At 53.2% G+C, this 23,236-nt stretch overlaps 1 protein-coding gene across 5 annotated transcripts in view; it reads right to left on the reverse strand.

Moving 5' to 3' along the window:
- The window catches only part of ASIC1 (acid sensing ion channel subunit 1), a 132,450-nt gene continuing 109,214 nt past the window's right edge, over nt 1-23,236 (reverse strand). For all 5 annotated transcript variants that reach the window (XM_067529526.1, XM_067529525.1, XM_067529527.1 and 2 more), the window contains 9 exons: nt 15,915-16,065; nt 13,635-13,762; nt 10,858-11,008; nt 9,041-9,097; nt 7,487-7,640; nt 7,140-7,231; nt 4,799-4,878; nt 4,104-4,208; nt 1-3,056 (listed from right to left, as the gene is read on the reverse strand). In XM_067529526.1, coding sequence (XP_067385627.1) covers nt 2,952-3,056; nt 4,104-4,208; nt 4,799-4,878; nt 7,140-7,231; nt 7,487-7,640; nt 9,041-9,097; nt 10,858-11,008; nt 13,635-13,762; nt 15,915-16,065 — 1,023 coding nt within the window. In that variant the 3' untranslated portion in view covers nt 1-2,951. The remainder of the gene's footprint in view (nt 3,057-4,103; nt 4,209-4,798; nt 4,879-7,139; nt 7,232-7,486; nt 7,641-9,040; nt 9,098-10,857; nt 11,009-13,634; nt 13,763-15,914; nt 16,066-23,236) is intronic.

The raw sequence follows: 23,236 nt of genomic DNA on the forward strand, positions 1-23,236 counted from the left end.
TGGAGAGAAAAAGGCTCAGTCTTTATTTTCCTTTATATCATCCACTTATATTCTCCTTTATATCATTGTTAAGAGTAGCAGATAGTGATATACAATGCATTTGTCATCTTATTGTGCTTCCTATGAAATGTGTGTACATAGTACAGATACCAGAGATCATTCAACACTTTATACACTTGAAGGCATTCAGAGATCGGGAACAGAAAATGGCACAATATCAAGGCCTAAATGCTACTGGATGGGTATCTACACTGATATGCCGCATACAGCTCTCTCTATATATATATGTACACACATATATATATAATAATATATTATATATTATATATAAGAAATATAAAATGAGGATGATATAGTAAAACCAGACAAATACAAAAATGAAGTTTCAGTGAGTGAGCAACCAAGCCCCACCTTTAAAAGCTTTCAAGAGCAAGAATAAGAAAGAAAGAAACCGCAGAAAGGAGCCATAAGAAAATGTATGGATGTGGCTGACCCGTTTGTCTTTGGGCGATTGCGAGCTACAAAGGACTGACCCCAGTTCCTAATTTTGGTCAGGAAGTAAAATAATAATAATAAAAAAGTAAAAGACAGACTAGAAAAATAATAATTAAAAAAATGACACTGCAAAAGCGCTTAAAGCTAAGTAGCACTTTAGCCCCGCACAGCTGTTGGTTGCTGGAGGGTGCAGGGCAGGCTCAAGCATTCTGGGGCTGGCACTGACAGTGGAATAAAATGATGGAGGCAGCCCAGGCAGCTTCTGGCTCTGGAGTCCCTGGCCTGGCTGCTGAGGGTGCTGGGTTTGTTACACACACGTCAAACTGAACTCACAGCTCCTCTCCTCTAGGTACCAGCGTCCCATGGAGGGGTCAGCGACTGGCCTGCCTCCTCCCACACAGCCCAGCTGATAGGGTACTAGTAGCAGAGACTCTGGGACGCACAACAGGCACCACTGAAAAATCAAAACCAGGGCCTGCCACTTTGAGACGTGGCCGCTGTTGGGGGATTCCATCTGGAAATGTGGTGGGGTGGAGGGTCTGTGGAGCCCCCAGATCACAGCGGTCTCTGCCTCAAGAGGCTTGGAGTGGGGCTAGGCTCAGATGACCATGGCAGAGCTGAGGAACAAGCAGGATCGTGTGGACAGCCTCTGTCCTGCTGGAAACCTCTGGCCTTGGGAAGTGAGCTCAGCCCATGGACGCCAGCTTCCCCAGCCAGCTCTGAGCCACGGGCTTCCGTGGTTTCAGGCTGTTCCCAGAGCTTGCCTGGCTTCTGGGTGGATCCATGGCAGATGGGAACGCAACACCCTACACTTCCTTGGGACAGCACCTGCCTGGGGGGGTGTGACTGGCCTGGGAAACCTGGACAGGTGCCTTCTAGGGAGGCATGGCTCCCCGCATAAAACCTGTGTCTGACTAGCCAAGAGGGCAGTTCCAGAGCAGCTGGCATGCTCCGCAGCATGGGCTGCCAGGGATAGGCTCCCCTTCCTGGCCGATCCCACCTGCATGGGAAGTGGCAGCACAACCAGTGGCGCTTCATCCATCACCGTTTTCATTGCCTGTCACGCTCACTCTAGTGCGCCCCATAGCACAACCAGCTCCAGCTGCCTGGCGGGGCAGGCTGAGCTGGCAAGGACTATGCAACAGCGGTGGCTTATGGGCGTGGGGGTATTCTTCCCTTGCTGTGCCCCATTCACTATGGGGCTTCTGCCTTAGAGGCGAAGGAGGCTGAGGCTGCTCAGGTTTTTTTAGCATGTCCTCCTTGACCCCTACACATGGCTACTGTCCAGGGGCTCATTCCTCCCCAGGTGACAGGCTTTGGAGCTGGCTGGACACAGGGAACGCTCTGCACTCTTCTGTATCGTGGGGTTCCAAATGTCAGAGTTTGGGCAGGAGACAGCACTAGGGGTGGGGCAGGTGGAGGAGGGTGATGGTGAAGAGCGGGGGAAGGCTGTGTTAGCTCACCGGTGGGGCTATCATTACCACAGCTCAGCCCACACAGCACCAACCATGGGCATGCTGGAGGGCACAGGAGCCAGGGGAGATCTGGAGGCATCTGCCCTCAAGCTGAACCCACAGCCAAGGAAGTCTCCTTGGGAACATCATGCTCAGAGACTCAGTGCCAGGGGTGGGGGACTAAGATAAGAGCAAGACTGTGGATTTGGCTGCTGAATCAGCTGCGGTGTGCATGGGGGACACAGCAGACGCTTCTGGATCCAGCTCTCACCATCAGCCTCTCCCATCCACACTCGGGGCAATGCTGAAAGCGGGGCCCTAGGCTAACATCCTGCTGTAGCAGTGGGGACCCGGGTTCAGAGGACAGACACTGGGACTTCCACCTTTGTGGAGGTGACACTTTAGTACTAACAGAGTCTCCTGATCTGAGTGCAGGGACCAGGACTCCGCGTGCTCACTCCTAGCCCCTTCCTACCACCAAGGCTCTCCCCAGTGTGATGAGTGGAAGTGGGATAGAAATGGAAACCATGTAGATGGACAAGAATGTGGAGCAGGAGAGTGGGGTTATTCCCCCTTCCCCTCGTGTCTGCAGCCAGAGCTGATTCTTCTGGGTTTCTGTCTCTTTTTAGTTAAAAGTAAAGAGAGGAGCCAAGGAGGAGTGGAGCAGGTCCCGTGGCCCAGCCTGGTCCAGCCCAGTCCACATGTAGCTCCTTCGCAGGCTGCAGAGTCAGGGCTGTGGGGTGGTTGGACCGTAACGTCCAAGAGTCTCTAAACTATGGAGGGGAAAAGGGGAAGCTGCTGCCACTGAGTCTGTATCCAGGGTCAGAAACCAACCCAACCGCCTGCCACCTGGCCCTAAACCTGAGGCCATCGCTCTTGTTAATGTCCCACTGTGGTTAGGAGCAAGGGCCCCTAGGTGTGTCCCCTCCACTGACGCCCCCCAGGGACAGGGGCAGCTCTCCGGAGGGCTTTGGTAGTGTACGTTGTACATCCAGACGTCAGTTAGCAGGTGAAGTCCTCAAATGTGCCCCGGGCCGGGTGGTGAGGTAGGATGTTGGCTGCATACGTCAACCCGGCTGGGTGGCCCCTGATGCTCTCACAGGGATTCTGGGGGCAAGGGAGATGAGGGAAAGAGAGTTAAGCCCGGCAGGTCCTGAGCCCAGGAAGACCAGATGACCCAGCAACACGAATGCCTTGGTAGAGGGAAGAGTCTAGCCCACAGGTAACCCCAGAGACCAGAGGCTCTGGCCGCCTTTGGGAAGCCCAGCAGCTCAGGGGATGCCCCAAAAGCACTGACTGTCCTTGCCCAGCGATCTCCATAGCCCAGAAGATCTCCAGGCACCTTGCTGAGTGACGCCACCTCCCATGTACAAAGACGCTGCTTACAGATGGACTGCAAGGTTCATGGCTCCTGTATAATGAGTGAACCAGCCCCCTGGGCCAAACGCCCATGAGCTTGGGGGAATTGTAGAGCTGGGTCAGAACTTTCTGGCTTGGGATCATGGCCCCAATGAATCACAGTTGTCAGCTAACTTCAGCAATCCAGTCGGCACTGATCTCCGCAGCCTCACTATCATGGTTACTGGCACACTAGCAAGACCTGGGCAGTTTTCTGGCCTCTCCCTCTGCAAAGGCTGTCAGCTACCAGTCCAGACTGTCCCTGAGGACAGGGGTATCGGGCACTGGAACATGGAGCCCCAGGCCTGCATGCTCTGTGCCCTCCTGTGGGTCCCCAGCCATGGCCTTTCACTGCAGGATGCTCACAGCAATCCGCACAGCACAAAGCTCATTCCCATGAGCCACTTTCTCAGCAGCCTTTGGACTTCAGGGGTTTCTAACGTTGGCTTTCAAGGCAGCCAGCCCCACTCAACCCTCCTCACTAGCACAGAGGTGCAGGAGAAGACCAGGACAGCAAGGAAAAGGCCTACGGGAAAGGCCTGAGCTGTATCCCCTGTGTGTGCACAGCTCCCTCTACCCCACAGTAGCACTACGGACTTGCCTCTTTCACAAACACTCAGTCCCAGAGGGGTCCCGGCTCGCTAAGCGTGGGGGGAGGGCACTGCAGGGCTGACTGTAGGGGCGAGTGAGGATGTTGGGGAGTCTAACTGGGGCTTGGCCCAGGCTACGAGGAGAGGGGCGGGTTCAGGCACTTACATGGCGTTTCACATCGTCCATGCTCAGGGCAACGCCCTTGTCTGTGTTGTTCCTTTTGTGATTCTTTTGGCACTTGCCCCGGCGACATAGCTTGTACTTTATGACCTGAAAGTGAAAGATCAGCTGGCGGGTGCTGCTCAGTGACACCAGCCCCCACACTCTGCTGGGGGCACCAGTTACAGGGGCTGGTGCTGAGATCAGCCATACACCGAGGGGCTGGTGGAAACGGCACAGGCCAGATCCTGCTCCCAGCCATAGCAAGGTAAATCCAGAGTGACTCCACATTCTGGATTGGCCTCAGGGTAGCTGAGATCAGAAACTCACCCACCACGTGTGAAGGGTCTCACAGCTCCCATGGGGCAGGCAGGGGATAGCAAGGGGGGAGCTGAGTCCAAGGGGACTGACAGGAGACCCACTCAGGGAGCAGCCTGGGTGGAGATTCCATGCTGAGAGTAAGAAGGGACTGGGAGAGCAGAGGGGTTTGCAGGATGTGACAAGGGCCTGGAGCAGGCGGGGAAGTGACATGCAGAGGGGAAGGGGAGGACCTTTGACCCAACAAGGAAGGAGCTGTGGGGGAAGCAATGTGATGGGGGGTGACCTTAAGGGAGAATCTGGGTGCACCCTGGGGATGGGTCTCCACCCACCCCACAGAGTGGGGTTCCCAGTGATCCCTCCCTCTCCATAGCTCAGCTCACCTCATAGGCATAATCAAACAGCTCCAGCACCGTCAGGATGCTGGCTCCAATGAACAGCCCCATCTGCCCGCCAATGTCACCTGGAGACAAGAGGGGATGAGAGCCATCAGGGCGGGCTGGCAGGGAGCAGGCGGCTCCTCACCCGGAGGCTCAGTTATACAGAGGAGGGCAGGAAGGCTGAGAAATGGAGACAGGACAGAGAAGGGAGGGAGAGAAGGCAGCAGCTACACCTGCCCCAGTGACTTATCCACCTGTAGGGAGAGGCTGGATCTCCACCCTGAGTTCACTCTAGTGCTCTCAGATGAGCCTGTGACATGGACACCCCCAGCCCCCACTCCCAGGCACAGCCAAAGCTGGACGCCGCTGGAGGTCCTTGGTCCTGATTCCAGGCTGCAGCTTGGTGAGCTCCTGACCTGCTGGGCTGGTGAACCTACGAGCTGAGCACCCCGCACTTGGGCTCAGGGTAGAGGTTCTGCCCCCTGCTCAGTGGAAGGAGGGGAGCAAGCCCTGCCCGTCCAAGGAATGGACTTGCCAGTTGACAGAGTTTTTCCCACCACTGTGAAGTCCCAGGGATGAGCCACGGAGCCTGCATCCAGGCTGGCCTGTCCTAACATACCAGGGTACTGGGCTCCAGGTTTTGGCTCTGTGACCCCAATAAACACTCCTCAGCATAAAGCCAGCAAAGTCCCCTGGTCCTTAGGGATGACTACTCTGGAGGTGAAATACCCACAGCTCCCATTGGCCCTCAGCCCCTGTAGGAATTGAGCCCTGACTCTCCATTGCCCTCTTGAGAAGGGGCTGGGACTGGCTGTCAGGATCTAGGGTGCTGCAGAGGTATGCAGAGCTGCTCCACTGACTCATACCAGCAGCTGGACCAAGTGGATCTGATCAGCTCCATCTCTGGAGTACCAAGGCCCAAGAGTTTCTCTAATGCAAGGGAGGGCTGGGGCAGGGAGGTTCTGCAAGGAGAAAGCCTCGGAAAAGCCAGGTCAGGAGGGATAACGTGTGTGGGGGTCAAATTTGGACAGTGATCATAGAGTGTGCTCCCTGGAATGGGGACCTCCCCACTTTCAGAGGTATTTCCCATTCCCCAATCAGCCCAGAGGCAATGTTGACCTTTCTAAACTACTCTCATTGGCTCACCTGCCTGCCAGGTAACTCTATAAGCCAATCTCTCATTGGCTCAGCCACCTGCCCTACAAGGTCCTGTCAATTAGGACCTCACCCCAGCTTCCACCAGTGACAATGGATGACTCAGTGGACTTGCACCCAGAAGATCCTGTATAATTTCTGAACTCCCATGAGTCTTACCCTCACTTGGTCACTGGCTAGAGACCAAACCCCAACAGCTCTGCACTGAGAGGAAAGCTGCTCATTAAATGGATCCATTACTATTTTCCAAATAGTTTATTCAAAAAGCCCTTAAATAGCTGCCACTTGTGTCTGCAGGAAGGAGGCTGCTGCAGAGGATGCTGATCAGGACAGAAGCTTTGGACAAGGACTGGTATTACTAACATGCTGTTTCCTGCTCACTGAGATGGTTCACCTGCCAGACATTGACTATGTGGACCCCCCCATCTGCCTGGTGGGTGGCAAATTGCTGCACTGAGCCTGCTGCCACAGGCTAGGTTCAGAGGTGAGGTGTGCAAAGGAGTATGCTGAGGGTGAGCACACAGCTGTCCGAGCTGGGAGCAATCACACTCCCAGTCATCCAGGTGTTGCTCTGGGGCAGTTACACCAGGTTTACCTCAGTGTCGCTCACAGCAGGGTCTGTCCCCAAGGGGGCAGCAGGAGATGCAGAAGCCCTCTGTAAGAACAGCACCCACTGACACCCTCCCAAGCCTCATCCTTGTACCATTGAAACCAACGGCAGTTTTGCCATTCACAGCAGTGGGATCCTGACTCCGTTACCGCACTCAAACACGCAGTGTCTTTCGGCTCCTTGATGTGCGATGCCTCCCACAGCACACATCAATACCCGCCTGGCCCACAACCCAGCCCCTCCACCCCAGAATTACAATCAGCCCCAGCACTCCCCTGGACTCAGCACCAAAGACCCTGCTCTCCCAGGGGGCTCCATAGCTCATGCCCACTGGGCTGCAGCAGAGCCAGGGTCTCTGACTGCCCTTCCTGCTTCAGCTCACCTCCAGGAATCACTGACAGGTGGGAGGGAGGCCACAGGCCAACGGAAGGGACAGGAGGCAGCTGGGGCTCTCTGCTGTGCGGGTCACTGGAGTTGAATGGACCCCTACCCCAAGCACTCAGCTAGCACTGCTCAGCAGTGACCACAAGGCCTGGCTCCCTGCCTGCCCCTGAGGATGGAGGAGGGAATGTGGCTCACCCAGCAAGCCAGCCACCTCGTAGGCCTTCTTCTGCTCAATGGTCTCATAGTTCAGGGCTTCAAAGAAGATATCCAGCACCAGGAAATTTTCCCTACAAGAAAGGAAGGGGGTGTCACTGGATGGGGCTGGCTCTGTGTGTGAGCATGGAGTCACTGAAGCACATCTGGTATGGAAGAAACAAGGAGGAACTCAGGAGATCAGGGAAAGGAGGCCAGGTATCCCATAGGTCTGGAGACTGGGTGGGCACCCAGGGGTCCAATGGGGAGTGAAATTGACAAAACATGTAGTGTCCTGGTTCCATTGGCTCTGTCCCAAGGCCTGCGCTGCAGGCTTCCTCCCCAATTACCCAATGTACTGCTCCGACTTGTTGTACTTCTTGGCCAGGTACTTGGCTGAAGCCTTGCTGGGAATTTTCACCATGGACAGCTCCTTGCCAAAGCGGGTTACATTGCAGGGCATCTCACAGATGCAGTAATCGTTGTCCTTCTCCAACAGGAAATCTGGAAGGGGCGGGCAGAAAAGGGGAAGAAATGGAGAGAGAAAGCAAAATAAAAGTGAATCAAACAATAGCAGCTCATACTCGGGGGGGGAGGGGGCGCCTCTCAACATTCATCGAACTCCAAAGCTGCCCCTGGAAAGTGCTGCTCAATACACTGAATTCAAGAATAAAGAGGAGAGAATTTCCATAAGATTTCTAGGACCCTCTCTTCCCAGTTCTCATTGTTAAAGAGATCCCCCCTCCCTTAGCTAAAGCTCTCATGATGTCAACAGCAACAAAACAAATACAAGGCGCTAACAGAGCGAAACCAAATTAGGAGAAGAAAATCACCATCTGAATATGCTGCAAATAGAAAGATATGAAGGGAGTGAGGCAACCAGTGTAGGGATCAGTAGGAGGGTCAGAGGGGAAGAGAGAGGTGAGAAATATGCTGCCCACAGTCACGTGTGACAGAAGAGACTTGGGAGTCGGGAGAGATGAATGTCAAGGGGGGGAACACGGTCCACAGCACAGGGTCTGCCGCAGCCACGCCCCCATCATTGTCAGCCATAGGCAAGACCCCAGGCCCAGGTCTCCATTGATGCCTGCCACGGCTGAGCCTCCATCATTGCATGTCCTGGGCAAGCCCCTGTGTCCGACTCTGATGTGGCAGTAGGGTCCCTGAGAGGTGTGCGATATGAGTGTAAACCACAGTAGCGAAGTGTGGGTTCTTCTCCTTCTCTAGTGGGTGGTCCACATAATAGAATAAGGGTCTACTGCAGCTGCCAGCTAATGGAGCTACTCCCTAAGCTCAAGCAGTAGAAGCTTGTGCTTTTAGCAGTGAATGGCCAGGGTTCAAACCCCAAAGACAGCTGCTGGGTGGTGATTACAGGAGCACAGACATCATCAGGATGAAGATCAAGGAGGGGGTCGCAAACACAGCCAGAGTCATCTTCGTCCTTTAGGGATTAAAAAACTAGTTGCACCACAGATAGATTGCTCCATCCATGCATGGGGAGTGGAGAGCTTGCCAGGACCATGGCTCTGAGTATCTGTAGCCGCAGGCTGGGGTGCAGAACCCCAGAGGGACTGGAACTGCACAGCTAGATGGACTGAAGGACCTGATTCAGAGATGGATAGAATCCCTTGGTGCTACTAACGCTCCTTCCTGATATCTAGGGGACCTGAGAGGTGTTGCTGGCATCCCCTGTAGAAACTGGAATGAGGTGTGACTTATGGTAGGAATGGGGACCACTTGAAATTGCACCTCCCTACACCCCACTGCTGCTGGGCGCTCTCCTTCCCCCTTGACATAAGAGGCACAGCGAGAGTCCTGTCCTCCTGAAATGGAGGGAGCCCCAGTGCCCTGCTCTGGGCCAGTGGCCAAACCTGCAAAGGGAGAGAAGGGTAAGGCAGTCTCACCTAAGGCCGGGTCCGCACACTCCTTATACTGCTCGGGGGTGCAGTAGGGGGCATCACCTGCATGGAGACAGAAGAACAAAGTTTCAGTAGAATTTGTGCTGGGGCTGGATTTAAGGTGAAGAGGCTGATTCGGTGTGTGGGGGGGGAGAGGGAGAGGAAGTGGGTGGAAGACACCAGACTACATGGGCCATTGGTCTGATCCAGTTAGAGAGGGGGAGATACCGTGCTACATGGACCAGTGGACTGATCTGGTATGGGTGGGTGGGGCAGGAGGATAGCGGCCTAGATGAGTTATTGGTCTGGTCCAGCATGGGTGTGGGGGAAGAGGGGTACAGGAATAGCTAGACCAGGAATCTTATCCTCTGCGGTAGCCTGTGTATTTATTTTGCTGCTCCTTGAATCTGTGTTTTGTTTCTTAGCCTGCACCCCTCCCTTGCCTCCTGGACTAGGAAATGGCACAGCGATCTCAGAACCCTCCCAGTACCATCAAACAGACAGTCTTTCGTGCAAACAGACAGACAGACTTTCTTGACTTTAGCACTTCACCTCGACTGTGCACGGAAACCCCATCCCCAGGCAAAGCAATCGACCAGAATAATGCATTGCCTGCGATAAATTATATTAATTTCCAAGGTTCTGTTGAACACAACTTATTTGCTATGGCCTGTCTGCAAGTGACTAACCCCGTCAATGTAAGACCAGCGCTAAACCCCTCGGAATCAAGGGCTAGTCCTATGAGGGGGAAGTGGCTACTAGTGATGGGGGAAGAGTGCATAAGATTCAGTCTGCAGCCCCCAGGGAGGGTGCTGCCTGGTCCCCGCACCTGCCCATCTCATGATTTATGTTGCCTCCAAGTCAGCCATGGATCTTAGACAAATATTAGGCTTGTCCCAATCTTGTTTCTGAGGCAACTGCCATTCAAATTCTGAGCAGCTGTCTGGTCTGATATTCAGAGATAGGCTTCGTGGGAGGTCCCTGGGGAGCATGAGCCAGAGCTAGTGCTCTCCCTGAAGACCACCACACCCAGCTGGGGAGGTACCTTGGGACCCAGCCTTACCTGCTTGCATACCCCTGAGAACAAGTTTAACCCCCAGCTGCACAACACTGCCAGAGCCAACTTGTCTACCCCAACCAGCCCCGTTCTCCATGTATCCTGGCTGTGGCACTGCCTGGATGTGTTTTCTTGAGATGCTGAGAATTCAACAGGCTTTGAGGAATTTGGGGGATTAAATTGGAATCAAGCCTGGAGCCCCAGAGCTATGCTGGAAGGGCCAGAATTGCTGGGGCTTAGGAGAGGGGGCTGCAGCTTTTCCCTGTGCAGCAGACTCAGGCTAGAGCTGTATTAACTGTCAAGGCTGTGCTCTGAGATGCACTCTCGGGAGCTGCTCACCTTCAGCTACCGCTTGGCCCAAAACAGGATGTGGAACAAGAGAGCAATGGCCAGTTGGGGCAGGAATCCCAGAGCAGGGAGATGGGGGCACTGGACTAGATGGGTCACTGGTTGCCTCTGTACAAGCAGCGGGATAATGGACTAGCTCCACCAGCAGTCTGTTTGCAGCGGGATACCTGTCTAAATGAACTATTGGTCTGATCAGTGGCAGCAATGAGGTGGAGGTATAGTGGGATAGATTGATCTGATCTGGGATGGCAGGAAGCAAGTGGGGGGGATATCAGGCTAGATGGACCCCTTGGTCTGATCTAGGCTGGCAGGGAGGCATGTGGGGGCGGTACCAAGCTAGATGGGTTCATTAGTCTGATCTAGGGTAGCAGGGATGCTCTGAACTGCACAGGGTGTCCCTGACCTCATTTAGACTCACCGCGCATGTGTACCATGCGGCAGTTGCAGTTTTCCACCAGGTAGCGGGTCTCACAGTCAATGCGACAGGCCGCGATGCTGTAGGTGTCGTAGAACTCGGAGTCCCTTGTGATGGACTGGCAGTCACCCCAGGGCGGGGGCAGGTAGATCAGCTGGGGCAGAGCAGGAAGGAATGAGAACAGAAGCCCCACCTCTTCTCTCCCCAGAGAGCGCTCCCAGAAGGCTCTTGTTGAGCATAAGATGGAGCAGGCACTGATCAGGCTGCCATAGAAGCAAGCTGAGAATATCAGAGTATTGATAAACTAAGCCCCACAAATCCCTGTGCAAGGCTCATTATCCCCATTCCACAGGGAGAAACTGAGGCACGGAGAGAGGAATGATGTTAAGGATGACACACCAGAGCACAGGACAGAACCCAGGAATTTTGGTTCCAAACCACATGCTTTAATGACTAGATTCCCACATCCCATCCCCAGCAAAGACGGAAATCCAGGAGTCCTAGCTCCCAGTCCCATGCTCTAATTACTAGCTCCCATTCTCTGCTCTCCCAAAGGGGCTGTTTCTGTCCCCACAATAATAGATGCATAGATTCCAGGGCCAGAAGTGACCACTATGATTATCTAGTCTGAATTCCTATACAACACAAGCCATATGACTGCCCCCCAGATAATTCCTACAGCAGATCTTTTAGAAAAACATCCAATCTTGATTTAAACATTCCCAATGATGTAGGATTCCCACGATCCTTGGTAAATTGCTCCATTGGTTAATTACTCTTACTGCCTTATTTCCAGTCTGAATTTGTCTAGCTTCAGCTTTCAGACACTGGATCATGTTAGACCTTTTTTTGCTAGACCTAAGAGCCCATTATTAAATATTTGTTCCCCATGTAGGTACTTACAGACTGTTATCAAGTCACCCCTTAACCTTCTCTTTGTTAAACTAAATAGAGCTCTCCAATTTGTCAACATCCTTCTTGAATTGTGGACATCAGAACTAGATATAGTAATCCAGAAGTGGTCGCCCTAGGGCCATATACAGAGGTAAAATAACCTCTCTGCTCCTACTCGAGATTCCTGTTTATGCATTCAAGGATAGCATTAGCCCTTTGGACTACAGTGTTGCACTGGGCGCTCACGTTCACCTGCTTATACACGCCAACCCCCAAATCTTTTTCAGAGTCACTGCTTCCCAAGATAGAGCCTCATCCTGTAAGTAGGGCCTTCGTTATTTGTTGCTAGATGTACACATTTACATATTAGATATTAAATATATGATATTAAAAGGCACATCGTTTGCTTGCCAAGGAATCCAGATCACTCTGTATCAGTGATCTGTCCACTTCATTATTTATCACTCCCTCCTCATTTGCAAATGTTATCAGTGATGATTTTATGTTTTCTCCCAGGTGACTGATAAAAATGTTTAATAGTGTAGGATCAAGAACAATCCCTGTGGGACTGTCACTAGAACCATACCTGGTAATCAAAGATGATTCCCCATTTACAATGACATTTTGAAACCTACCAGTTAGCCGTCTTTTAATCCATTTAATCTGTGCCAAGTTAATTTCAGGTTAATCTTTCTAATTCTTGAAACAAAAATATGTGATACCAAGTCAAATGACTTACAAAAGTCTAAACATATTACATCAGCACTATTACTTTCATCAATCAAACTTGTAATCTCATCAAAAAAGATATCAAGTTAGTTTGACAGGATCTATTTTCCAAAAATCTGTGTTGAGTGGCACCAATTATATTACCCTCCTTATTAATCAAGTCCTGTATTGGCCACTTGATTATCTTGCCCTGGGACAGATGTTAGACTGACAAGCTATGAGCTATACCTGGGTCATCCCGTTTACCCCTTTTAAATATTGACACAACAGTCACTTTCTTCCAGTCTTCTGGAACTTCCCCGGTGTTCCAAGACTTAGTGAATGTCAGCATTAACAGTCCAGTGAGCTCCTCAACCAACTCTTTTAAATCTCTGGAATGCAAGTTATCCAGGCTTACTGATTTAAAAATGTCTAACTTTAGTAGCTGCTGTTTAACATCTCCCTGTGTGGGATTGTGGCTTTTGGGGCATCTAGTGGAAGTGTTGCTAAACAATTCCCAATTATCATTCACACTTTTTTTATTAAATTCTTCCTCCCAGCTGATTTGGTTCATGATCGGCATAACTGTCAAGAAGTGCAGTTATATAAGAATAGCCATACTGGGTCAGACCAATGGTCCATCTAGCCCAGTATCCTGTCTTCCAACAGTGGCCATTGCCAGATGCTTCAGAGGGAACAAAGCAATAATCAAGTGATCCATCCCCTGTTGTCCAATCCCAGCATGTGGCAGTCAAAGCACGGGGTTGCGTCCCTGACTATCCTGGCTAATTGCAATTGACGGACCTACCCTCCATGAACTTATCTAATTCTGTTGAATCCAGTTATAGTTTTGGCCTTCACAAAATCCCCTGGCAATGAGTTCCACAGGCCGACTATGTTGCGAGAAGGAGTCCTTCCTTTTGTTTGTTTGAAAGCTGCTGCCTGTTAATATTATTGGGTGACCCCTGGTTCTTGTGTTATGTAAAGGGGTAAATAACACTTTATTCACTTTTTCCACTCCAGTTAGGATTTTACAGACCTCGTTCATATCCTACCAGTCACCTCTTTACCCCTCCAGGCTCCTGCAATGCTGCATCCACCTCCTTCCCCTGCTTAGCACTACTACTCTGCCTGTGACAGCCCAGAGTGCCCAGCCCATGAATGTCCCTGTTCCTCACCCGCTGCTCCTGGCAGGACACAAAGGTCTGGAATCCAGGTGCTACCCCAAAGCCCAGCTGGTCAATTAAGGGAGGTTCATCCTGGCTGTGAATCTGCACTTTGATCCCAGCTTCGAACGAGGTTTCATCTGCAACAAAGAGAAAAGTGGGAGCTGAGCATCTCAGGGGGCTGGGGAACCCAGGGGTGAAAACTCCTTGTAGCCCATTTCAGATCTGCACAGCCCATATACACCTGTTCTGCTCTCCCACAGGGCCTATGGCAGGACCCTGTTAACCCAGCTTCAGACAGCTTGTCCTGTCCATAATGGAGCCTGGTGCTGAAATAACCCTGTCTTTGCCAGTATGAAGAGCCTTTTCAGACCTGGATGTGTACAGAGCCATGGGACAGTTTCCAAGGGTGCAGAAGTTCCAAGGATGGGAGATCCAGCTCTGCACAGCTGGCATGTTATTGCCACCTACAGCTGTGCAATGCAGACATGTGACAGTCTCAGTGGTGTGAGTGAGGGGAGAGACCTCGCTAGGTCTCATCTCACAGTCACTTTCCATGGGCATGAATGGTGACACCAGGTCAGGTCAGGCTGAGCCAGGCCCAAAGGGGGGAATTCTACCCTCTCTTATAGCCCTGCAGCCCTGTTAAAGGTTCTGGAGTGGCAGGTGAAAATGAAGCCAGGATATACCCCGAGCTAGCTCCACTGGCTTCAGTGGGGTTACTCCTGATTTACACCAATTTGTGAGCAGAACTGGCCCATTCTTGGTGCCTTCCACACAGGAATCTCAAAATGCCTTGGAAACATTAATGAATGGAGACTCAGCCCACCCTGGGAAGTGGGGATTATTCCTCCCATTTTACAGGCGGGGAAACACCCCAGAGGGAGGAAGTGACTCACCCAAGATTACAGAGATGAGAATAGAAGCCAGGAGTTCTGACTCCCAATCTCCTGCTCTAGCCTCGAGAGCATTCTTCCTCTCAGATCTGGGGACACAATCCAGAAGTCTGGTCTAACGCGTTTACCCCCGCCCTGCCTTCCCCAGACTGCAGAGGCAGCTTTCCGTCTGGGCACGTCTCTTCTGCCCAGCTGCCTGTGTAACCATTCTGGAAGGATGCTAAGAAAGTGTGAAGAGGTGCATGTTTCACCGACAGGGCAACCAGTCATGCCCACCTCAACATGTGTGGCCAGATTTGTTTAGGTTTGGGGCTGTTCTAAGACCTACCCTCTTCTCCACCCAGCTTTGGGAGAGGGGTGTCTATCACCTGCACGACAAGCCCTCCAGTGTCTGTCTTGGGGAAGAATTCTGTACCCTTCCCTCTCCATTGTATAACTCTGCCCACAGCCCCAACCCCGCTGTATAGCCCCCACCCTTCCCCCATGCTCCCTGCACCCCAGGGAAGGTGGTTTCAGGCTAGGTGGGGGTAGGGGCTGGGGCTGGGACTCTTCAGGTTTATTGTCTGTGCCGTGCCACTCCCCTCAATGCAGGCATTGTTTCCATCTGCTTTCCCTCCCTCTCAATCCCACTATCCCCGTCTCTTCATTCCCCACCACCCTCCCATACCAGGCCCCAGAGCAGCAGAGAAGTAGCTGGAACTATTTATAGAAATGGGATGGCTACTTAATCTAAATTGGCAGGCAGTTGCTATGGCAAATAATTGAGATAAGAAAAAAGGAGGAAATACCTAGATTGACAAGAAGAAAAATGGGAGCAGCTGAGAAGCTGGGAGCCCAGGAGTGGGGTCATGGGAGTTGAGGCTGCTAGGGACAGAGCATGGCACGGGCCCAGCTCCAGGGAGACAATGCATGGCTCTTTATGGGGCTATGGCTGCCCCACGGGAACTGGCTGCCAGCTGCCCCAAGTGACTGTGCCCTTCTCCAGGCCTGTCTGACACTCCTCCCCAGGCATTATCATTATTGCTACTACGTCTGTTGTGGTGGTGCTCAGTCTCAGGCAGGACAAGTCCCACTGAGCTGGGCCCTGTTGTGCCAGATGGGCCCCCCAAAACCAGTTCAGGACCTCCCAGCACTGTGAATAACAAGCCACGCAGCTGTGTCTCCGGTTGGCTGTGCAAGAGCAGAGGGGGCGTCTGGACACTGCGGAGTCTGGCAGAGAGGCAAGAAGTTGACTGGACAGGAGTCAAGGGAATGGAGATGGCCCCCCCACTGAACGAGGGCAAAGTGCTCTGCGGGTGGAGAAGCAGAGGCAGCCCAGCTCCATGTGGGGCAGGGAGGGATTTGCAGACACAGCGGCTCCAGTGGTGCTGTTGCTGGAGGCCCAGGGTCCTGTTACCTGTCTCCCCCCAGACAGGCAGGTACTCATCCTGCTGAATGTCCAGCATGATCTCCAGGCCGTTGCCAGTGCCGCCCTTCATGGTGATGAGCCGGGGCTTCCCGTCCTGTCCAGAATTGAACGTGTAACATTTGCCATAGCGCGTGAAGACCTGAGTGGAACAGAGGTAGGAGGGGATAGTTAGACAAAGATCTGCAGGGAGGGCTGATGCCAGACCCTACTGCCAGGCTGGGCTGCTCAGCCAGCTCTGCCAAGACTGGGCCAGGAACAAATCCATCGACTTGTGCCCAGCCAGTCAGTGCATCAAGGAGTGAAAAACACAGGGTGTCACTGACTGGCAGCTCAACACCCCCCACGCTCCCTGCACACTCAACTCCCAGTCAAGATCACCGATCGGGGATACTCCCCCACCCTCTGCATACTCACCCCCATTGCAAGGTCACCAAGTGGGATGCCCCCCCTGCATACTCATCCCTCATCGCAGTGTCACCAGTTGGGGATGCCCCCCTTTAATCACCCGCATCACAGTCACCAACCAGGGATGCCACTGTCCCCCACTTACTCAGCCCCCATTGTGGGGTCACCCCACCCATGAACTCACCCCCATCACAACATCACCAATACGCCCTCCTGGACATTCACCCCATTTCGTGGGGTTATTGATTGGGAACTTCTACACCCCCCACTGCAGGATCACCATTCAGTGGCTGTTGCAATAGCTGGGGCCTGATAATCCTACCCCAACTGCGAGCTCAACTATGCGAAAGTCAGTAAGTTTATAAAATGGTCAATCACCTATCTTAAATATTAACAGCAAAAGGTAGAAAGGGGGTCAAAGAAGTGGATTAGTTGAAACAGAAAGGCCCACTGATATCACCCAAGGATTGTGCTAAAAACATGTGCGGTAAACAAGAGAAGTGTGGCACCAGAAATCCAGGGACCAAAATTGGTATGTCAGAAATTAGGCATAACCAGTGAACAAAATAATGAGGGGATGGGCTATTCCACTCATTATTCCCTTGTGGTGGTCCTCACCAAACTTTGTGGGGAATATCAAGCTGGCTGGCTGGGAGATGGATGGATTGCAAGAGAGACCTTTACCATCATGGCTGCCATCCCCAACATCTCCTAGAAGCTCAGGATTGACCATGACATGCTTGGATCTTTGCCATCCTGATCCCAAGAGACGTCCTGACCAGAAAGAGGGACCCAGATGGCTTCACCACCTCCACCAGCTCAGGCTAACTCTCCAACACCTGGGATTTGAGACTTTGGTTCCTGCTGTCACCCTTCCTTGTGCATCTGTTTTGTCAAAAGCAGGGAAAGTCCATAGCGCAGAAGTGCACAACAGAAGTAACCCTTTCCTTTGACAGAATAAAGCGAATAAAGGGACTTGGAAATGATTGGTCTGCATAACCACTCAGTTGTCATTCCAAAATACTTGTGTCTTACTCCGATTCCTTTTGCTTGTGAACCCTGATCAACACATTTTCAGATTTCAGCAGGAATTTGCTAGTGTGTCCGGCCCTGGGACTAAGTATGTCAAGGTTTCTACACTCCGAACCCCCAGCATTTAATGTTGCAAGTGGCAGGGTCAAGTGAACACCTTTGACTCTGCAGGCCATTTATTCCATGGAAATTAACACGACAGGGTTCCCTCACCATCCATTGCCTCCACTCTCTGGCCTCCTACAGGGAATTTCAGACCATTACTTACTTGGATCCAGTTCCTCATGAGTTTCCCCAGCTGCTAAATATTCCAGAGGCCTCCTGCCTGAGAACTAAAAGCAACAGCTGTTTTATCCCATCAGCACTGGTGCTTCAGCACGTTAGTAGTGCCTGCACCACTTCCCATACAGAACAGCAGATCAGGGAATGGGGTCCAGGATCTGCCAGGGACAGATAATCACATTTGGGCATTCCCCCATTTCCCCACTACCCCCATCTCGGCCAACGCCATTCTCCAGCTCCTGTCTTTGCTGTCTGCACTGCCCCCATCCCGGCACCTGCACTGTCCCCACATCCTCCTCACTGCCCCACTTCCTCCAGCTCTGCCCCATGCTATCCCCCCATCCCCACGTCCTCCCCATGGCCCCGCTTCCTCCAGATCTGCCCCACGCTATCCCCCCATCCCCATGTCCTCCCCACTGCCCTACATCCTCCAGCTCTGCCCCACCCTATCCCACTGTCCCCACATCCTCCCCGCTGCTTCAGTGAAAGATGTTGCTGGAGCGCAGGGAGCAGGAGGTGACTTGCAAGGAAGGGGCCTAGACTCACAGTGCCCCCAGCCCCACCTAACACACACAAGGGGTTCTTCTGCCAGAGATTGGTTTCCTGATGTCCCTGGAAGCAGAGATGGGGGGTGGGTGGGTTGGGCCAGGCTGACCTGTCTCACTCGGCTCCTGAGCCCTATTCACTTCAGTGGGAATGCAATGCCTCTCAGTATCAGGCCTTTGTGGCTCAGCTTTTGTCCCAGTCACTTCAGCACCACAGACAGTTCCACTCCAGGCAACGCCTGGCTCACATCACTGTCCAGGGCATTCCCTAGGGACCCTGACCCCACATCCCTCCTCGGTATGCATGATCTCCCCAGGGTTTCTCTCCTCCTCCCACTAGGGTTGCATTCATCTCTTCCTCAGCAACTGGGCACTCCCTCCCCATCTCCCCCCGGTCCCTTCACGTCACCTCTCAGGTGGGACTATTTCCTTCCGCAGCATCCCTGTCTCTGAGCCCCAGCACCAAGGGAGCAGAGACAAAGCCAGCCCTGGCCTTTAGCTGATGTCCCAGCAGCTTCCAGAAGGGGAGGCATAGCTCCCATCAAAACAGAGATGGGGAGCAAGAGGTTGGGATCAATTCAGAACTAAGGGGCTTTTGAGGAAGGGAGTTACTCAGGCATGGACAAGCCCTGTGAGCCTCCACAGTGATGCAGGACAGGCCCTGCTCGGGTTTTCTCCAGCCGTCGTTTCCAGTTTGCCAAGTGAGGAGGCTCACACATCCCCTGGGAGACTGTCGTCCTCCCTGATATTCACCCCTCCACTAGCCTCCACTAACCTCTCTGCCAGTCACTATGCAGACCATGTCCATTTGCCCTCCACCCCACAGGGCAGATCCTCCATGCCTGGGGTGGGAGTGGGGGGGCTCAGCTCTGCCTGTCATAGAATTAAAGGGTGGGAAAAACCCTAGGGATCCAACTGCATTAGAAACAGTCTCTAAGCCATATGTAACCATGGCAACGGCCTTGCAGCACTGAAGGAGCATGGAGGAGAGGAAACAAGAAACCCATGGAAATCTACTCAAACCCTGGCATTCCCAGCAGGACCCTGTCCAGAGGTGACATGCCCTGGCCAGCTCTTAGTTACATTTGGCTGCCTAATGTTTCCTCTGCAGATGCGCGGATAATGGCCCCAGTCGAGGCGCTGGCAGGTAATGAACATAACGCGGAGCAGAGGGACTGAGACTCGCTCTCTAGTGGCTTTTACTGGAGGAATGCAAAGTGGTTTGCAAACATGTAGGGAGCCTCCCAGCCCCCCTTTCTGCACAGAACCAGCCCATCGCTCACAGGGGAAACAGGCCAGGGAGGGGACTTCTCTGAAGTCACACAGAGAAGAGGCAGAGCCAGGAACAGAATCAGGTCCAGAGCCCCATCTCCAAACTGGGGCCAGAACCCAGGCATCCGGGCTCCCAGCCCTTCTACGCTCTAACTATTGGACCCCACACCAATCCCAGAGGTGGGGCTAGAACCAGATGTCTGGGCTCCCAGTCCCTCATGCTTCAGCCACTATTCCCCACTCCCTGCCCTCAGTGCTGGAGCCCTACCACCAACCTGCCTTCTCAGTGCTGGAGCCCAGCTCAATGAGTTCTTCTGAAGCTGGGAGGCTTTCATTTGCTCTTCATTCCACATTCTCCTCCCAGACCCTGGTTGGTCCCACAGCTCTGTTCTGCTCCATGGCTTTGCCTGGCCCCGAGATGCTTCTGAACCACTGGACCCATATCCAGCCTTTCCAGGAGATCAGGTGCTGGATTCTCGGTAGCTGGTTCTGGGGAAGTCAGGGCCGCTGGGCCTGAGAAATCTGTGCTAGCTGCTTCCCTGAGGCCTCAGTGTCTTCCAATAAATGGGTAAAAGCCTCAGACCTGTCCCACATTTCTTCCCTTTGCCCCAGTCACCCCTCACCTCCCAGTCACCTTTCCTTCTCCCCCAGGTACCCAGTGCTGCCCCTCACCCCAGTCACTCTCCCCTGCTCCCTGTTCCCAGTCACCTTCTCCTAACCCTCACTCCCCGACAACCCCTGCCTCTCACACCCCAGTTGCCCATTCCTGCCCTGCTCTTCCTGACTCGGATCCACATTCATATTCTTGCCAGGATGTCGCTGCTTTCCCTGGCTGCAGAGAACATGCTGTCTTCATGCCCACAGTACTGTTACCCTGCAGAGAGCAGTGGAGAGGGGATGCTGGGCCATCACCACAGAGAAGCATGCCATGAAACCAACGCTCCAGGTCCACCCTGAACCTGTCTGACCCTAGTGGGCACACAGCAGACAGGCCAGTTACAGCCACTGCAGCTGAGGCAGGGAGGTGGTAACTCAAAAGCAGGGTTGCTCTGAAGAATGAAAGCACCGGCTGGAGGTTCTACTGTCAGAGGGCAGCAGAGATGCCACACTCACAAAATGATGCTTGCTGGCCTCTCCAGCGAGACTCAACTCACTCTGGTTGGGAGATCTCTGGGCCCAGTTCTCCATCCTTTGCACCCTGTGGCATCATTTACATCAGTGTAAAATGCACTGCGGTTGGGCAGTGTCTCACACCCACCCTGTGCCGGTGTAAATGATGACAGGGGTTCTAGGCCCACGCTCACTCTGCAGGGTCCAGCACTTTAAGAAAATAAAGGCCCCCCAAACTTAACTCTTTCCTTTCCACATTCAGCGCAGACTAACATTTAACGAAATATCTGCCAACCTCTCCCTGCTCTTCTGGGTCAGACTGGTGCTGCCTCATCCAATGCACAGCTCTTGCTACCACTCCATGCAATGAAGATGCACAAGCTAGTCCCAGGAGAGCTGCAAGGGACAGACTTGCCGACGTTATGGTGTCAAACTATTCACATGTGCAAGTCAGGGCTGCAAGTGTGCCCCTTGAGCTGGAACCAGGCAGAAGTTGAGTCCAATGGCAATTTACCAGCACCGGGTACTGTGAGAACAGCCCCTGCCTCAGTCTCACGTCCCCAACTAAGGAGGAAGCTACCAGGATGAGCTGTGTTCTCACTGAGTTCCTTAAGTTTAACCTGGTCATGTGACAACAGGAACGAATCCCAGAGAGGCTGCCTTCTGACATGGAACAAGTGACCAGAGCTGCTCTGTCTGCCTGCTTCACTGAACAGCATCTGTCTAGAACCTGTCTGGCTTCCCGCTACTGCTTTACAGAACCTGCACACGTCCTGCCCAGCACAACAAGGGAAGGACCTTGCCAGGGCAGTGGGGTGGTGTGGCCAGGATATTTTGATGAGAATCTCTAACGCTCTGGCACATCCTAAAAGGGAAAGAACATTGCTCTCAAAACGTATTTGAGCCTTAGAGAGAAGCCCTCCCTGGCAGGTGTCGTTCTGTTTCATCTAATCTCTCTCAGCCATAGATCTCCCTCCTGCCTTCCATGCACTCAGCTGTCCATCTTCCTACCTACCACCTCCACTCTCCTATTCACCCATTCCTTCATCTCCCTCCCTACCCTGTCCATCTGTCCATCCAGGTACCCATTCACTCATCTAGCTAACTATCTACCATCCACTCATTCCCCCATCCCCCACTCTTGGAGACGCAGTGCGGTCACCAGCACCATAGCATCTGATTTCATTGGACCTTGGGTAGGTAGAAGGGGATGACTCCCAAAGACAACCCCGCCTCCCATTTGGCAGTGGAACTTTAACCTCCCTGCAACCACCTCCCCACTCACGGTGCTGAAGTTGTGGGGCCCGCAACACTCGCCCTGGAAGTGGAGGACAGCAGCATTCCTTGAGCTGGTGGCCCAACTGGTCCAGCGGGTGGAGGGTGGCCTGGTCCTGCTGTGGGGGTGGGAGGTAGTGGGAAAAGTCCAGCAGCTTCTCCAGCCAGTGCCAGGACTCGTCCCACAGTAGGTCCCGGGCAGTGGGTTCTGACCACAGCTTTCTGGTTAGCAGCCCCAACCAGTAGCCAGAGAGGTGCAGGTCGGCGCAGCACATGGGGCGCAGCAGCAGCAGGTCGTTGCAAATGGCGATGCCTGGGAAGATGAGGTTGTGGGCGTAGCCCATGTGGACCCTGGTGTGCATGGGCAATGAGAACAGGCAGCAGATGTGATTAGATGACCAGGTAAGCAGCAGGGCCAGTGAGGCAGCAAAGTCAGCACCTAGCGCACCCGGCACGGGCATGACAGCCACCCCGAAAAGATGTACTGCAGCCAGCGGGACTTAGTCTGGTACATGAAGAAGGTGGGAACATCCTGCAGGAAGCCTCTGTCCCTGACAGCCACATCCATGCTATGTCCAGCCCAGCCTGGCTCCCATATCCCCTGGGAGCGACCCAACCCCTCAGGGAATGTGAAAGAAGCAGGAAGGAGGAGAGGAGCAAGAGGCAACGTTTGAGGTTGTGAAAGGCCGAATCTGAGGTAGGATCTCCCCTCCTTTACTCTACTTTGTCTGGTTTGCCTTTCCAGCATCTGTTTCTCTGTGTTCCTTTCCCATTTGCTCTCTGCAGATGGCTTACTGCTCTGCTCCCAGGCAAAGTGCAGAAGGACCCCCTGGAGTGTCGGGTCTGGAGGCAGCCGTGTCTCTGTGAAACCCTTCTCTCATGTCACTCTTGCTACTCCAGAGCAAGCCCCTGTCTCCCTTTCTCTGGGAGAGGCAGATGCTTGGGATCCTGTCTGCAGCCTCCTTGGGCAGCAGCTTCCAGCCTGTTGGCTCCGGGGTGCCTCGGGCAGCCACAGCAAGTGACTGCAGCTCTCCTAACCGCCCAGAGTCCACCTGGGAGGGACTGGCTCCATTCCTTGCCTCTGACCTGGGTGACTCAGAGTGTGTGGGGGGAGGAAAGGAAAGATGGTGTCCAAGAGAGTGTGCATGTGTGAGTGGGAAGCACACAAGCACAGACTCTGTATAACAGTGATACGCAGACAGACGGGGGGATGGAGACGAGACCAAACGCAACCCGGCCCTGAGCTGACTCCAGGACTGCATCTGTGCTGCAGACAAAGCCAGCCAGTGACAGGGATCAATGTACAGTAAATGCAAGAGGCCCCAAGACAGGACTCCCTGCCCTCTGCCCCATAGTGATTGCCAGGTAGGCGCCGGGCATTCCCACAGC

Source organism: Emydura macquarii, unplaced genomic scaffold, assembly GCF_026122565.2.
Source record: "Emydura macquarii macquarii isolate MOO-44397 ecotype Brisbane River unplaced genomic scaffold, CSIRO-AGI_Emac_v2 contig_2994, whole genome shotgun sequence".
Classification (NCBI taxonomy): Eukaryota; Metazoa; Chordata; order Testudines; family Chelidae; genus Emydura; species Emydura macquarii.